Raw genomic sequence first — 16171 nt, forward strand, 5'->3', positions numbered from 1 at the left:
TAAGTAGCAAATTTAATGTGTGTTCCTGTCTATTCTTACACAAAGTCTTAAAATGTACTACATTTTTCAAAGCGTAAATTTTGGGGCAGAATTATGGTGTTTTTAGGCCATGCCCCTTCACTGAGACCCCGTTTCTTTTGTTGGGCCTGTTAAATAAATCATGCAAGACACTTTTTGGTGCAAATTCTAGTACATTCGTAAAAGGAAATCTGGACCAGTAAATAAATATGTTCCCACGCCCCCTCTATCTCTCCCTTCTTATTAATTATGTTATTTTCAACTTGGGACGATACGGCAGTCGTTGCTTCAAGTAACTTTGTCAGTGAGAAGGCTGCATCGTCTATTTGCCGATCCTGGGCCATGGCTCATCCGGTGCAGGGGGACCAGCAGGAGATGCTGGAAGAAGTGGAGCTGCAAATAGACGATGCAGCCTTCTCACTGACAAAGTTACTTAATTATGTTATTAAAGACGTTTTTCAGGTTTACGTAGGTAAAAACTTTGGCCTAATACAGTAGCAGGAAAGTTATTTAGATTTTACAAATCTCATCCATTTTCTGCAGACATTTCCTCTTTACTAGGCATCTGTAACCTGCTGTAATGCAGCTATATCCTTTCAGCCATAGTTTTCCTTACTAAAATGCTTGCTGTGTGATAAGGGCCTTCTAATTTTATTTATTTAATTTTTTTTTTTGTAGAACAAAAAAACTCACATTAAATATAAAAATTCCATTTTGGGTTCGATTTATATTATAGTTGGTAAATAAAGGGTGTTAAAAAAATGTACAACTGGTGCCACACACAAGACCTCATATTGCTCTGCTGAAAAAGGAAAAAAAAAGTTATGGTTATTAGACAGCGAAAATAATTGGGGGGGGGGGGGGTGTATTGGCTGGTCTTTAAAGGTTTATATATGGTAGGATACTTTTAAAGTGCAACTGTCATGAACTTTTACTGCAATAACCTGCACACAGCATGTGTACTGTGTGCAGGTGGTTTGTATAACAACCTTTCTACCTGATAGTTCCCGGCTTTTATTACCCTAAAAAAAGGCTTTCTCGGTCGCTCTTCATTGAGGGACACCTAACTGATGGGTATATGCTCTTGCCACTAGGAGGTGCTGACACTAGAAAAAAGAAAAGTCTGCTCCTCCCTGGCAGGATATACCCGCCCTCCTGCAGTGAGGTAACCAGTTTTAGCTAGTGTCACTTAGGAGGTAGACACACATGTCTGGAGCTCTCCAGACCTGGTCTTTTTATTATTTTCTAGTAAGGGCTGTTTAGTTAGGTTCTTTACTCCTTTTTGTTTCCCTTTTTCAGGTGGGGGTTCAGGAGCATGGCGCTACCTGTTCCCCCATATGCGGCTAAGTGGCACGGGACATTGACGAAGATTCCAATGCACAGTGAACCCCTTCCCGCCAACGGCCAGCGCCTGGGGTTGCACCGTGGGTCCAGGTCCCCTTATTTTCCCTGCTCGTCTTGGGCTGTAGCAGCATGACGTGTGCAGGTGACTAAAATGCTGGCTGAAGACATCTCCAGGTGAGTATGTGAAGATAGGTGAGTAGGTAAAGTTGATTGGGTGAGTATGTCCCCCGTAGTCCTTCAGCTGGTGGTGGTTGTGGCCGGTGCAGCTCTCCGGCCGGCTCCCCCTTCAGCGGAGTTTAGCTCCACCCCTTTCCCGTATGGGTCTGCGGCGCTCCAGAGCAGAGCAGCTCTGTCGGCCTCCATGACCTGCGCCCCTGCGGGAACCCCCCCCCCCCCGCCACCTGGCCCGGTCTCCTATTTAATCCCTGGGCAATTGACGGCATAGCAGGTGTCTCACAGCGCGCTGCTCTGCCGTCGCTGCTCCAGGGGGCAGGCACAGGATGGGGTGTCTGTGAGACACCTCCCCATCTCCCTCTCTCTTCAGTTGGGAAGGAAGAAAAAAAAGAGGGGTGTGTGTGTGTATATGTAAAATATATATATATATATATAATATGTGTGTGTTATATTTTATATTCCACCTTTATTACCATGGGTTCTCGCTCCCCCTGGTGGAAATCTCACGCTACTGCAGCCTTAGTTGGCCAGGTGTGAGTTACTTTCTTTTTTAACATGCAGCCTTGGAGAAGGAGTTTGGCCTGTCAGCGATTTTCGCAGTCCTGGAATCTGCATTCAGGGATGTTTTCCTTTTTTTCAGTCACCCGAGTTTGTGACCTTATATACGCTATCCATCAGCTCCTTATGGTATCCCTCTGGTGTCCCTGTTTTTGCGTATTGCAACGCCATAGCAGGTTACAATTCCTGGGATGTGTGGTCCCTTGGGAACTATCTGACATGTATCAAAGATGTCTGTTCCCTCCTAACCTTGTAAAAGGGCGTTCCTGACGGACGCTTCGGTTGCCTTTGGGGTTTCTTATGTCATGTCTGCTGGCCACCCACCCTGGGGTGTTTCTTAGCATACTATGTGCTCCCTTCTCCATAGGCTATGCATCTAGTGCTTCGGAGTCTCTCACCCAGTGCTAGGTTCTGGGGCAGTATCCCTGTGTGGACAAGTTTTAAATCTTGTATCCGTGCCAAATAGTGGCCTCACCTGTCTCTCATCCCCCAGCTGCCACCTTAACGGCTGGCGCTCCGGTTCCTCTCTGCTGGTGCGAGGTGTCCGGATGCAGAACTTTTCTCTACTTGGGACCCATTCCAGTCAGATGGTGGTCTGCATGGTTTCCTCTGCCACCTGGCATCCACCTGTCCCTTGTCACCCGTTTTAGAGTTCCGGTACCTCTCTGCTGTGCGAGGTGTCCGATGGCATGTCTCGTTTCTGCTCCGGACCTGGACCAGTTAGCCAGACAGTGGTCTGCCTGGTTCCTCTGCCTTTTGTCCCACGACTCACGGCTGTTGTGTTAGCGGCTGCAGTTCCGATACTGCACCCATCAGTAGGGTATGTGGAGAACTGACCTGATGTGTCTTCAGGACCCATGCCAGTAAGTCGGAAAGTGGTCTGCATGGTCTACTCTGCCGTTTGTCACACGTATCACGGCTGATGTATTCGTTACTCCAGTTCCGATACCCCACTGCTGAGTGCGGTATGTGGAGAACTGACCGATGAGTCTTCAGGACCCATACCAGTAAGCCAGACAGTGGTCTACATGGTCCACTCTGCCGTTTGTCACACGTCTCATGGCTGAAGTATTGTTGTTGCAGTTCCGATACCCCACTGCCAGGTGCGGTATTTGGAGAACTGACCCATGCCAGTGAGCCAGCCGGTGGTCTGCCTGGTTCCCTTTGCCACCTGTCTCACGGCTGCTGTATCTGTGGCTGCAGTTCCGATACCCCACGGCTGGTGCGGTATGTGGTGTACTGCCCTGCTGTTCCTTAAGGACCCTAAGGTTCCTCGTCTCCTACGGACCCATTTCAGTAAGCCAGACAGAGGTCTGCATAGTTGCCTACACCGCCTGCCGTACATCATACGGCTGATGTGTCCACACCTGGAGTTCCAGTTATTCACTACTGGGTAAAGTTCCGATGGGGTGAATAGCTGTCTTCTGTGCGTGCATGCCAGTAAGCCAGACAGTGGTCTGCATGGTTGCCTACTCCACCTGTCATACCTCATATGTCTGATGTATCTGCGCCTGGGGTTCCGGTTCCTCGCAACTGAGCGAGGTGCCGATGGTATGCATAGTTGTCTTTTGTGGATCCATACCAGCCTACACCGCCTGTCATGCTTCCAGCAGCTGATGTGTGTGCGGCTTGAGTTCTGGTACCTCACTCCTGGGTGAGGTGCCGAAGGGATGCATCGCTGTCTGCCTTGGATGCCGGTCGGCCAGGCATTGGTTGGCGGTATTGTCCACACAGCCTATCTTACATCACACAGCTGGTGTATCTGCTTCTGCGGCTGGACATCCGGTACCTCACTACTGAGCGAGGTGCCCATGAAATGATTCGTCCCCATGGTCCTCTTCCTGTAAGCCAGGTAGTAGTCTGCAGGGTTTCCTGCACCGATGGTATGCATAGTTGTCTTTTGTGGATCCATACCAGCCTACACCGCCTGTCATGCTTCCAGCGGCTGATGTGTGTGCGGCTTTTGTGGATCCATACCAGCCTACACCGCCTGTCATGCTTCCAGCGGCTGATGTGTGTGCGGCTTGAGTTCTGGTACCTCACTCCTGGGTGAGGTGCCGAAGGGATGCATCGCTGTCTGCCTTGGATGCCGGTCGGCCAGGCATTGGTTGGCGGTATTGTCCACACAGCCTATCTTACATCACACAGCTGGTGTATCTGCTTCTGCGGCTGGAGATCCGGTACCTCACTACTGAGCGAGGTGCCCATGAAATGATTCGTCCCCATGGTCCTCTTCCTGTAAGCCAGGTAGTAGTCTGCAGGGTTTCCTGCACCACCTGTTTCACATCACATGGCTGGTGTCTCTGCGACTGGACTTCCGGTACCTCACTGCTGTATGAGTTTTCCGATGGAATCAGTCGCTGTCCCCTAGGGACCCGTACCGGTAAGCCAGACAGTTGTCTGCATATCTTCTTCTGCCGACAGTCACACGGCGGATGTTTTTTTGTGGCTGGAGTTCCAGTACCCCACTTTTGTGTGTGTGTGTGTGTGGTATATTGGCCCTGTCCCAGCGTGTCTCACAGACGCTCTACAGGATGTCAGGGATGCTTTCCACGGTCCCTCCAGTTCCCTCTCTCCCCCCCCCTCTTTTCAGGGGGCGGGGTTTCTTGGCCTCCCCACCTTTCCACCTTTGGGGCATCTCTCAGGCATCTCTCTCCATTGTGTGTTTCCGTGTGCGGGACTCGACGTGGCCACGGTCTCCTTGCCACGTGGCCAGATTGTGTCTGCTTGGTATTCTATTCCACCTGGTCATCTTCCCCATTCAGCTGCTTCCGCAGCTGTAGTCCGGTGTGTCTCTTCCACGTGCAGTCCTGCAGAGGTGTGCATGTGGTTTCTTGGGACCCCCTTTTTAGTAGCATCGCTCTGTTCTCCTTTCTTGGGGCACTGTTGGTCTGCTGGGGTTTTTCTGCTGTTCCTTTGGAGGTCTGCATTTTCACAGTGTCTGCAGTCTTGGTACGCCACTGTTATCGTGGGCTCCCCAGGCCTGTGTTCCTACATATGCTAGGACCGCTTTGTAGGAGTAGAGCCCTCCTTCCTTTGGCTCGGTGGGGTGCGCCCAGGGGTTTTCCGGTGATTCGTTCCACAGGTCCCGAGGCGGTTGTGCACCCTGTTCTGACATGGGGCCTGCCAGGGCGCCTGTCGGTTCTGCCCCTCCCTGTTCTTCCGCGTGCTCCTTCCGGGGTCCCTGTCCAGAGTGACTCAGGTGCCTAATCGTCCCCGCCTGGACATGGCTCTCAACATGTCTTGTGTTTGTCGCCCGGCTTCAGTGTGCGAGGTTCCGATCCCTCTTGGGACGCAAGGTTGCTCCTCCTCGCACCGAGGGTTGCCACCCAGTCTTTCCGTTTCCCTGCTCCTTCTGCGCCTAGCGCACTTGCCAACCCCCTTTTCACAGGGGGTGCGGGAATCAGGGTGCTTGTCGTAGGTCTGGACTTGAGTTGTCGTTTCGACCACCCTTGTTTTTTCCCTCCTATGGAAGGACTTTTTTTTTTTTTTTCTGCAGTACATTCCGCAGTGGTTTTTTCCTGCCTCTGCTTGTGTGCTTTCTGGCCACTATCGCAGCCTGGTGCTCTCCCTGGAAGGGGTGTGTCTTTCTTCCCTTTTGTCTGTGTTAGTCGTACTGCATTGACACCACAGTCTTCTGGAGTGATCCTTCCTATGCCCAGACACTGGGAGTCCAAGCTGAGTTCTCCTTGGTTCTCTCTCCATTCCGGTTCTGACGGGATGTTCTTAAGGTGGCTCTGGTCTACTCGGTCGGTTGTGATCTATCACGGTTGGTCCCCATGTTTGGGACTCTGTCCTACGATGCTGCGGTGTGCCTTCTTTTCGGGCGGTTTCCGATCCTTGAGCCTTAGTGATGTGTCAGGTCTTAGACATCTGTAGCGGCCTGACCCGTCTCCTCCGCGATCCTGTTCGTCGGGGTGGTACTTCTATTCTGCTCTCCTTCACTTCTTGGAATTTTCTATGGAAATTTTTCGCCAGGAGAGTTGTTCGCGGATATCGGTTTCCCTTTTTTTCCTGGGGTTTTCTTGTCTCTCTACATGACCCGGTGCCCTGGGTCCCTACAGAGAATGGACCTTTCCTTTGGGTCCTGGCCCATCTCCTTGGACGGGAGATCTTCCGGGAGATCGTTTTCTGTGGCTAGTGTGCCTCCGACCTGAGGGCTCGTCCGCTGGCCTTGCGGTCATGCAGGTTCAGTCTTGGGACTGTGTCCTTTTTTCGCTGGTGGTTGTTTTTTTTCCCACCCTAGGCGACTGCTTTGGTATGTCCCATCAGTTAGGTGTCCCCCAATGAAGAGCGACCGAGAAAAGGAGATAAAATCTCCATAAAATCTCTTTCTCATAGCCTTCATTGGGGGACAGCGCACCCACCCATTTCTTCTTCTGTTTCTTGGGTTCTCTGGGATTCCTTTCTAGGGCCCTTCGGACGTATTTCCTCGTTGGCTTCTCCTACTGCTTTGTGACAAAACTGGTTACCTCACTGCAGGAGGGCAGGTATATCCTGCCAGGGAGGAACTGACTTTTCTTTTTTTCTAGTGTCAGCACCTCCTAGTGGCAAGAGGATTTACCAATCAGTTAGGTGTCGCCCCAATGAAGGCTACGAGAAAGAGAGATTTTACGGTGAGTACAAAAAAATCTCCTTTTTTATGAAAGCCACGGACAGTCGGGTAGGCGTGGAGCCACGCCCACCGACTGTAACTCAGCGCTGGGACTCTGTGTGATTGACACACAGGTCCCGGCGCATGCGCCGTTCACTTCTTCTAACGTGCGCGAGCGCTCGCTCCCTTCTCAATTACAATTGGTGGGCGTGGCTGGCGGCGGGGCATCGCCTACCCAAGCCTTTTTTAGAGTAATAAAAGCCGGGAACTATTAGGTAGAAAGGTTGTTATACAGACCACCTGCACACAGTACACATGCTGTGTGCAGGTTATTGCAGTAGAAGTTCATGACAGTTGTGCTTTAATGGTTTGATGCTGTGTGCCAATTTATTGTTGTTCTCTGATTTTTATTTAAATTTTTTTTCCCCCCCAGAGCCTATATCTCAGGACAGCGAGTCACAGATTGACAAAGATAACCAACCTCGATATCAAGGGGTCATCTGTCTAAGTCACCAGGACTGGAGGGTAAGGGCAGTTCAGTGATTCCTCAACTTACAATGGCCTCAGGTTAAAATATTTGCAACATACATTGATCTTTCCTAGACCATTGTAACATCATTTTTATTTATTTTAATTTTTTCATAAACCTTGGGGACGGAGCCCATTATAACCCTAAGGACGGGAGCATTTTTTCCAAATCTGACCACTATCACTTTAAGCATTAATAACTCTGGGATGCTTTTTACTTATAAATTTGATTCCAAGAGTTTTTTTTTTTTTTTCCGTGACATATTCCAGTTTGTTAGTGGTAAATTTACGTTGATACTTGCATCATTTCTTGGTGAAAAATTCAAAAGTTTCAGGAAAAATTTGAAAATGTTGCATTTTTCTAACTTTGAAGCTCTCTGCTTGTAAGGGAAAGGGACATGTCAAATAAATTACATATTGATTTACATATACAATGTCTACTTTATGTTTGCATCATAAAGTTGACATTTTTACTTTTTAAAGACATCAGAGGGCTTCAAAGAATAGCGGCAATTTTCCACTTTTTCCCGAAAATTTCAAAATCAGAATTTTTCAGGGACCAGTTAAGTTTAGAAGTGAATTTGAGGGTCGTTATGTTGGAAATCCCCTATAATGGACCCCATACCTCATATGTGGATGTAAAGTGCTCTGTGGGTGCACTAGAGGGCTCAGAAGGGAAGGAGCAACAATGGCCCCCATGATGCCAGAACAGTAAAAAGAAAAAAAAAGAAAAAACACATGGCATACAATTTTGGAAACTACACCCCTCAAGGAACATAACAAGGGGTACTGTGAGCTTTAACACCCCACAGGTGATTGGCGAACTTTCGTAAAATTGGGACGTAAAAATAATAAATTATTTTTTTTTAAATAAAATGCTGGTGTTACCCCAAATTTTTCATAATCACAAGGGGTAATAGGAGAAAAAGAGTAAAGAGGGGGGTGGGAGTAAGAGTACCTTGTTGCCTCAAAATAAGGCTCTCTCTACTTCCCAGAGGAAGTCCTCTTCCTTTCGGACTTTTGGCCCCAATAAGGGGTCTGGGCAGGCGGCTTCGCGGGACAAGAAGGCTCCCTCGTTACTTTTTCGAGACATCTGGACCACACACATTCAGGACTCTTGGGTCAGGGACTTGGTGTCCAACGGATACCGAATCGAATTTGCCTCCCTCCCGAGGGATCGTTTTTTTCAGTCCCGGGCCCCCCGGTCTCCTTCTCTGGTGAAGCAGTTTCGAGAGGCTCTCCGGTCCCTGCTTCTCCAGGGAGTTATTGTCCCCGTTCCTCCAAGGGAACGTTTTCGGGGTTTCTATTCCAATCTTTTTGTGGTCCCCAAGAAAGGCGGTTCTGTGCGGCCAATCCTGGACCTCAAGCATCTCAACTGTCATCTTCTCATCCGCCACATCCGAATGGAATCCCTCCGTTTGGTAGTGGCATCCATGGAACAAGGGGAATTTCTTTCTTCGGTGGACATCAAAGATGCCTACCTCCATGTTCCAATATTTCCCGGCCATCAACGGTACCTCCGCTTTGCGGTTCCGGAGGGGCATTTTCAATTCGTAGCCCTCCCCTTTGGTCTGGCCACTGCTCCTCGGGTCTTTACCAAGATCCTGGTGTCAGTGATAGCCCTTTTGCGGTCGAGAGGCGTCTCAGTGATCCCTTACCTGGACGACCTTCTCATCAAGGCTCCCACCAGAGTCCAGACCCTGGAGAATGTGGATCTCACCCTCCAGACCCTGGATCGCTTCGGGTGGATGGTCAACCAGGACAAGTCTGTCCTTTCTCCCACCCAGTCTCTGATCTTCCTGGGACTTCAATTCAACACGGCCTCTGCCCTGGTTTGCCTTCTGCCGGACAAACGTCTGACTCTCCTGTCAGGAGTCTGCTCCCTTCGGGCCCAGGTCCCAGTTTCCATCCACGTTTGCATGGAAGTCTTGGGTTGGATGGTAGCGGCCATGAAGGCCGTACCATTTTGCCCAGTTTCATTACCGCCCCCTTCAACTGGCGATTCTCTCTCGATGGGACAGATCTCCTCTGTCTCTCGATCATAAGATTGCTCTCCCTCGTCGGATCCGTCAGTCTCTGTTCTGGTGGCTCCGCTCCCCCCTTCTTCTTCAGGGGTGATCATTTCTTCCCCTCCACTGGCAGGTGGTTACAATGGATGCCAGTCTGTCGGGCTGGGGCGGTGTGTTCAGGGACTGGACGGTTCAAGGCCTCTGGTCTCCCCGGGAAGTCCTTCTTCCGATTAAACATCTTGGAACTGAGGGCGATTCTTCTTTGCCTTCTTCATTGGGAGTCCCTGCTTCTGTCCTGCCCTGTCCACGTCCAGTCGGACAACGCCACGGCCGTGGCGTACATAAATCGGCAAGGCGGCACTCGCAGCTCGGCAGCCATGGCCGAGGTGACGAAAATTCTCATCTGGGCGGAAAACAAGGTTCCGGCCATTTCGGCAATTCATATTCTGGGTGTGCTCAAACGGGAAATGGACTTCCTCAGCCGGTCCTCAGCCGACCCCGGTGAGTGGTCCCTACATCCAGAGGTCTTTGCGCAGATCTGCGACCTCTGGGGCATTCCAGACGTGAACATCTTCGCGTCTCGGCACAATCGGAAGATCCTTCCATTTGTGGCGAAGTCCCGGGACCCCCTGGCGCTAGCTGTGGATGCCCTAGTGATTAATTGGGCGGGGTTTGCTCCTCCCTATCTGTTTCCTCCCCTTCCACTCCTTCCCAGGGTTCTGAAGAAGCTCAAAGCGGAGGACGTTCCCGCCATACTGATAGCTCCGGATTGGCCCCGAAGGTCGTGGTGCGCCAACGTGGTCAGGCTCCTGGATGACACTCCACTTCGTTCGGACCTGCTGTCTCAGGGTCCTCTTTGCCACCCCAATTTACAGTCGCTGCATTTGATGGCGTGGAGGTTGAGACCACGGTTTTGAGAGCCCGTGGTTTCTCTTCCCAAGTCATTCGCACCATGCTCAGGGCTCGTAAGCCCTCCTCGGCAAAAATTTACCACCGTACCTGGCGGTCTTATTTTCGTTGGTGTGAAGCTTAGGTCTTGTCTTCTGTTACTTTTTCTATTCCCCGTCTTCTCTCTTTCTTGCAGTCGGGATTGGAACTGGGGTTGTCTCTCAGTTCCCTTTAGGGTCAGGTTTCGGCCCTTTCTATTTTCCAGCGTCCTTTGGCTTCTAATTCTCATGTCCGGACCTTCCTTCAAGGAGTGGCACATGCTGCCCCTCCTTATTGGTCGCCTTCTCCCCCTTGGGACTTGAATCTGGTTCTGGGGCTCTTCCAAAGTGACCCTTTTGAACCCCTTAGGGAGGTGTCCCTGCGCCTCCTTTCTTGGAAAGTGGCGTTTCTTGTTGCGATCACCTCCATTCGGAGAGTGTCTGAATTGGCAGCTCTCTCCTGCAGTTCTCCGTTTCTGGTGCTTCACCAGGACAAGGTTGTCTTCCGGCCAGATCCTTGCTTTTTGCCTAAGGTTGTTTCAGCTTTTCATCTCAATGAGGACATTGTTCTTCCGTTCTTTTGTCCCGCTCCTTCTCATCCTAAGGAGCATTTACTCCACAAACTGGATGTGGTTAGGGCTGTTACGTCTTACCTCTCTATCACTTCTTGTTTCGTCAGTGTGATTACTTTTTCGTCGTTACGGAAGGTCGTCGCCAGGGACAACCTGCTTCCAAGGCCACCATTTCTCGGTGGATCCGGTCTGCCATTTCGGAAGCCTATCGCTGTAAGTGGAAGGTTCCTGCCTTCAGGGTTGTGGCTCATTCTACCCGTTCTCTTGGGGCATCCTGGGCTCTCCAGAACAAGGCCTTGGCCTCACAGATTTGCAGGGCGGCTACTTGGTTGTCTTTGCACACTTTCTCGAGGTTCTACCGGGTTCATACCTTCGCATCGGCTGATGCTAGTCTGGGCCGTAAAGTGCTGCAGGCAGCAGTGGAACAGCCGTCTGCCTATCTGCCCACCCAAGGGACGGCTTTGGTACGTCCCATGGTCTGTCCCCCCCCCAATGGAGCCGATAGAGAAAAGGAGATTTTTTAACACTTACCGTAAAATCTCTTTCTCGAAGGATCCATTGGGGGACACAGCTCCCGCCCTTTTGGGTTCCTCTTTGGTTCTCTGTCCGAGGGTGTGTTCAGTTATATTTTTTTCTTCTGGTTCTCGGACAGTTCGTGTTTTTTCCTTCACCTGTCGGTCCTCTCCTATTGCTCTGGTACTAAAACTGATTAGCTCAGGGCCTGGAGGCGGGTATTTTCTGCTGGGAGGAGCTGACTTTTTTTGTTGCCATAGTGTCATACCTCCTAAAGACAACAGCATACACCCATGGTCTGTGTCCCCCAATGGATACTTCGAGAAAGTGATTTTACGGTAAGTGTTAAAAAATCTCCTTTTTTAATTTTTACGGACGTCTTTTCAAAAAATCTGTCAGACACCTGTGTGGCGTAAATGCTCACTGTACCCCTTGTTACATTCCGTGAGGGGTGTAGCTTCCAAAATGGGGTCACATGTGGGGGGGTCCACTGTTCTAGCACCACGTGGGGGGGGGGCTTTATAAACACTAATAAACTTCAATTCCAGCCTAATTCTCTCAAAAAGCCCAATGGCGCCCCTTCTCTTCTGAGCATTGTAGTTCGCCCGCAGAGCACTTTACATCCACATATGGGGTATGTTCTTACTCAGAAAAAATGGTATTACAAAATTTGGGGGGCTTTTTTCCTATTACCCCTTGTGAAAATGAAAAATTTGGGGTAACACTAGCATTTCAGGGAAAAAAGCACCCCTTTAATTCTCATGTCCTTTGGCTGTCTGGGCATTCTGGGAGTTGTAGTTTTGCAGCTTTTAGAAGGCCGCGGTGCAGATCACTTAACGATCTTCACTTCAGCCTCCTTCACGCTGCACTTCTCCTGCTGATGCCGCCGCCCCTCAATGCCGCCGCTGATCCATGTCACTGCCGCCGGTCCGGGTAAGATATCCGCAGTCATCCCAGTCCGATCACCACCTGGTGAGCGGAAATGAGGAGGGCGTACAGGTATTCCCTCCGTCCTTAAGTACCGGGACGCGACGGCGTATCCATACGCCCTCCGTCCCCAACAGGTTAGGGGTTGTCCAGTGAAAGAAACAGTCTGTGCATTGCCAAAAAGTATAATAAAGCAAGTAACTAATATAATGTGATTTCTCCATATCTGCTCTTTCCCTTGTAGCCGTGACATCATGTAACACTCAAAGCTCCTGTCTCGTGTATGCTTGTGCTTACCTATTTTCTGCTGTCACTCAATCACTTGCTTGTGGACATCTGACCATGACCAAGTGCTGTACTAATCTATCTTCAGCATACTGGGATTCAAGACTTAATATGAGCCATCCATTATCTCACACAGCAGGGCATATATCTTAATCTATGTATGTGTGTGTTATATGTTACTGGTAGTGTTTCAAAATGAGCTCGCTATACTTGCCCAGCAACATAAAAGCTGGTGTAGACCTTATTATTTGTATTTTTAAGGGGTATACTGAAAAGCAATTTTATGTAGTTTATATTTAAACTGTGCTCAGGCAGGTGGTCATACATAAACTGCTGTATAGAGGGAGTTCTGGTCCTGCTGTACAGCACTTCTGGCCACTGATTGGCTGAGGAAGTGATTTCTTTGGCCATCTATGGAATTGCAGCGCAGCAGGGCTAGAGCTCAGGATTAAAGGGTATTCCGGGCAAAAACATCTTATCCTCTATCCAAAGGATAGGGGATAAGGTGTCTGATCGCGGGGGGGGGGGGGGGGGGGGCCCACCACTGGTACCCCCTGCGATCTCCATGCAACACCCGCATTCTATGCGGGGCTGCATCTCCAAAAGATAAAAAGGGATATTCCTGGGATTATTTATTTAAGTGTTTTGACACTTCACAGCTAAATTTGCGAAGAGCTGTCTGTGACCATATGACAAGTGTCAAGTCTCATTTGTTACTCATATGTTGTATTTGTGCATAGATCACCTGGCTGACACATTTTCTCAGACAATAATTCCATTGTGCACAGCTCTTTATAGTTACAATTTAAACTGTTTACATTTGTTTCTATCTTTAAGGAAATTGTTGAATCATTTGAGATCACAGAACCTATGATACCACCACCACCATGAACAACAATACACTTTAGTTCTATGGTAAGTTGTTTTCTAGTGTAGATTGTTAATGTCGCACTTAATCTAATGTTTTCCAGGTAGGAATTGGGGCAATAAAAAACATGAAAAAAAATTTCCACCCTAAGGCTAAATTTCTACTTTTTTTATTTTTTTTATATGTAAAAATGCCAAGAAAAACGCCAATTCTGCCGCATGGTGTTTTTTCGGCAAAAAAACTTGTGGCCAGATGTTAGCTGTAAATCAATGAGAAAATTATTTTTCCGTTTTGGCTTTTTTTTTTTTTTATCCTTTTTGGAGTTTTTTCAGTTTTTTTTTTTTGTTGCTCCTTGGCAATTTTGCAAAGTTTTTTTTTTCCCCCCACTGAAATCATGGCGTTTTTCTCCCATAGAAGCCTATGGGATTGAAAAAAAGGCAAGAAAAACGACATGTGGGTTTTAACTTTGGAGTTTTTGCAGGCTGTTTTTATTCTTTTTTGGTCTTTAGCGATCCAAAAAAGTGATGGAGATACCTTTTTTAATAAAATTTCATAGGGTACCATTAAAAAATAAGATACCGTAGTGATGGAAAAAATTGTATCTAACAAAATTCATCTTTTTTATAACAACATTTTTAATTTTTAAAACAGGGATCAATTTATGTGGACAGCTAGGGCACAAAAAATGTAGCCGACAATAAAAATGTATTGTGTGTTTTTCACTTATTTATTTTTATTTTCTTACTTTTTTTTTTTTTAGGTAGTACTACTACTCCCAGCATGTGTCAGGAGTGACCTCCGCTGTGATCTTTCCTTAACTGAAGGTACTACAGCTCCCAACATGGAACAGAGTGTGCTCCATGTTGGGAGTAGAAGTACCTGCAGTCAAGGATAGATCACAGCGGATATCACTCCTGACATCTGCTGTGACCTTCCTATCTATTGCAGAGATGCGGAGCGGCTCTATACAGCGCTCACATCTCTGCACTATACTCCGGCCAGTGATGTGAAGAGAACATCACTCATTCATATTTCTCTCAGAGCGCTGTGATTGGCTGCCACCATCCGGCCAATCACCCCTATGTTCTATTCACATCACTGGCCGGAGTACAGAGCAGAGATGTGAGCGCTGTATAGAGGCGCTCCGCATCTATGCTATATTATGCACGATTGCATCGGGTGTCACGACTGACACCCGGGGCGATATGTCTATCAGTACAGGTACTACTACTCCCATCATGGAACAGTCTACCAGTACTACCTTAAAAAAAAAAAAAAGGGAAATACACACTTTATTAAAAATTTATAAAAATGTCGTTAATATAAATTTCGTGAAATAAATATATATATATTTTTTTTTTTACCATTGCTACTGCATCCTTCTTTTTTATTTTTTATTTATAATAATTTTTTTTGCTACCCAACAAATTTTGGGTACCAAAAATAAAATGCCAAAGGGGCCAAAAATGCAATTTCCACTCAAATGCAAAAAATGTCTGAAAAAACGTCAAACAAAAAAAATCAAGTAGAAACTTGGCTTGTGGTGTTTTTTTTTTTTGTCCTGGAAGAATTAAAGAAATAAAAATGAAGTGTGGAATATGTTCTTTTATAATGATAGATAGTAATTATATCATATAAACACAAAGGCAGCGAGGAGCGCTTCACTGTGTGATTCGATGTAACAGGTGGTGGTTGTAATTCACACACAGAATTCACTTACCTGATAGTGTTGTGCAAAGTAGAGGCACAACACACGAGAAGGCATAAATCTTTAAGATAGTGTCCCCTATGGGGACTATTAGTGTCCCCTATGGGGACTATTAAACTTCAGTGTGGGGAGCCGCAGCGGCTCCCCACACTGAAGTTTCAGTGTAATATATCAGAATAAGGAAAAGGAGAAGATGGGAGGTGAATCATGCTGCCACAGAAGACCGTCTATCACCGGATTACTCCTTCAGGTTAGTTTATTAGGTAAACGAACGAATGCAATGCGTTTCAAAGTTGATCTTGCTTTTTCATCAGTCAACATGCCTTTGAAACGCGTTGCATGTGTTCTTTTACCTAATAAACTAACCTGAAGGAGTAATCCGGTGATAGACGGTCTTCTGTGGCAGCATTAGTCCGCTCCCCTCTTCTCCTTTTCCTTATTCTGAATAATTATATCATGGTGTTCAAACTAAATAACATTTAGACCTTCATTAAAGACATCTGAGAATCTTTGTAAGTTCTTTTCTCACCTGAAGGCTATAAATTTCTAGAATACAATCCAAATACTGAAAATGCAATTTTTAGAGAAGATCAATATGGGTTTCTATCTCTAGAGGCGATGCAGGGAAAAGTTAATTAAAGGGATACTCCGCTGCTAAGTGTTTGGAGCCGGCGCCGGGAGCTTGTGACCTCATAGCCCCACCCCTCATGACGTCATGCCTCGCCCCCTCAATGCAAGTCTATGGGAGGGGGCGTGATGGCTGTCACGCCCCCTCCCACAGACTGGCATTGAGGGGGCGGGGCTATGACGTCAGGAGCTCCTAGCTCCAGCGCTCGGAACAGTTAGTTCCAAACGCTGAGCAGCGGAGTATCCCTTTAACATTTATCTGGTTCCTTTTGATGTTCTACCCTATCACAGTTCTTTTTAACCGTACATTAAAGAAACAAGTGAACAGCACAGTCCTGGAGCCACTGTGGTATATGAGGGTAACAGCGGATTTAACCCCTTAACATCCAAGGATGTAAATGTACATCCTGGTGTGGTGTACTTAGTATATTTATGTCCGCACATGCTCAGATTATGCGCGGCTGGTTCCAGCTGCTGATCGCCGCCAGCAATTTCACGGACGTCTGCCATTAACCCCTCA

At 47.9% G+C, this 16171-nt stretch overlaps 1 protein-coding gene across 3 annotated transcripts in view; it reads left to right on the top strand.

Annotated features, from left to right (window-relative positions):
• The window catches only part of NSMCE4A (NSE4 homolog A, SMC5-SMC6 complex component), a 51537-nt gene that overhangs the window by 32819 nt on the left and 2547 nt on the right, over positions 1 to 16171 (top strand). For all 3 annotated transcript variants that reach the window (XM_056529731.1, XM_056529729.1, XM_056529730.1), the window contains 2 exons: positions 7122 to 7213; positions 13286 to 13363. In XM_056529731.1, coding sequence (XP_056385706.1) covers positions 7122 to 7213; positions 13286 to 13339 — 146 coding nt within the window. In that variant the 3' untranslated portion in view covers positions 13340 to 13363. The remainder of the gene's footprint in view (positions 1 to 7121; positions 7214 to 13285; positions 13364 to 16171) is intronic.

The sequence above is a fragment of the Hyla sarda genome, chromosome 7, assembly GCF_029499605.1.
Source record: "Hyla sarda isolate aHylSar1 chromosome 7, aHylSar1.hap1, whole genome shotgun sequence".
In the NCBI taxonomy this organism is placed as follows: Eukaryota; Metazoa; Chordata; class Amphibia; order Anura; family Hylidae; genus Hyla; species Hyla sarda.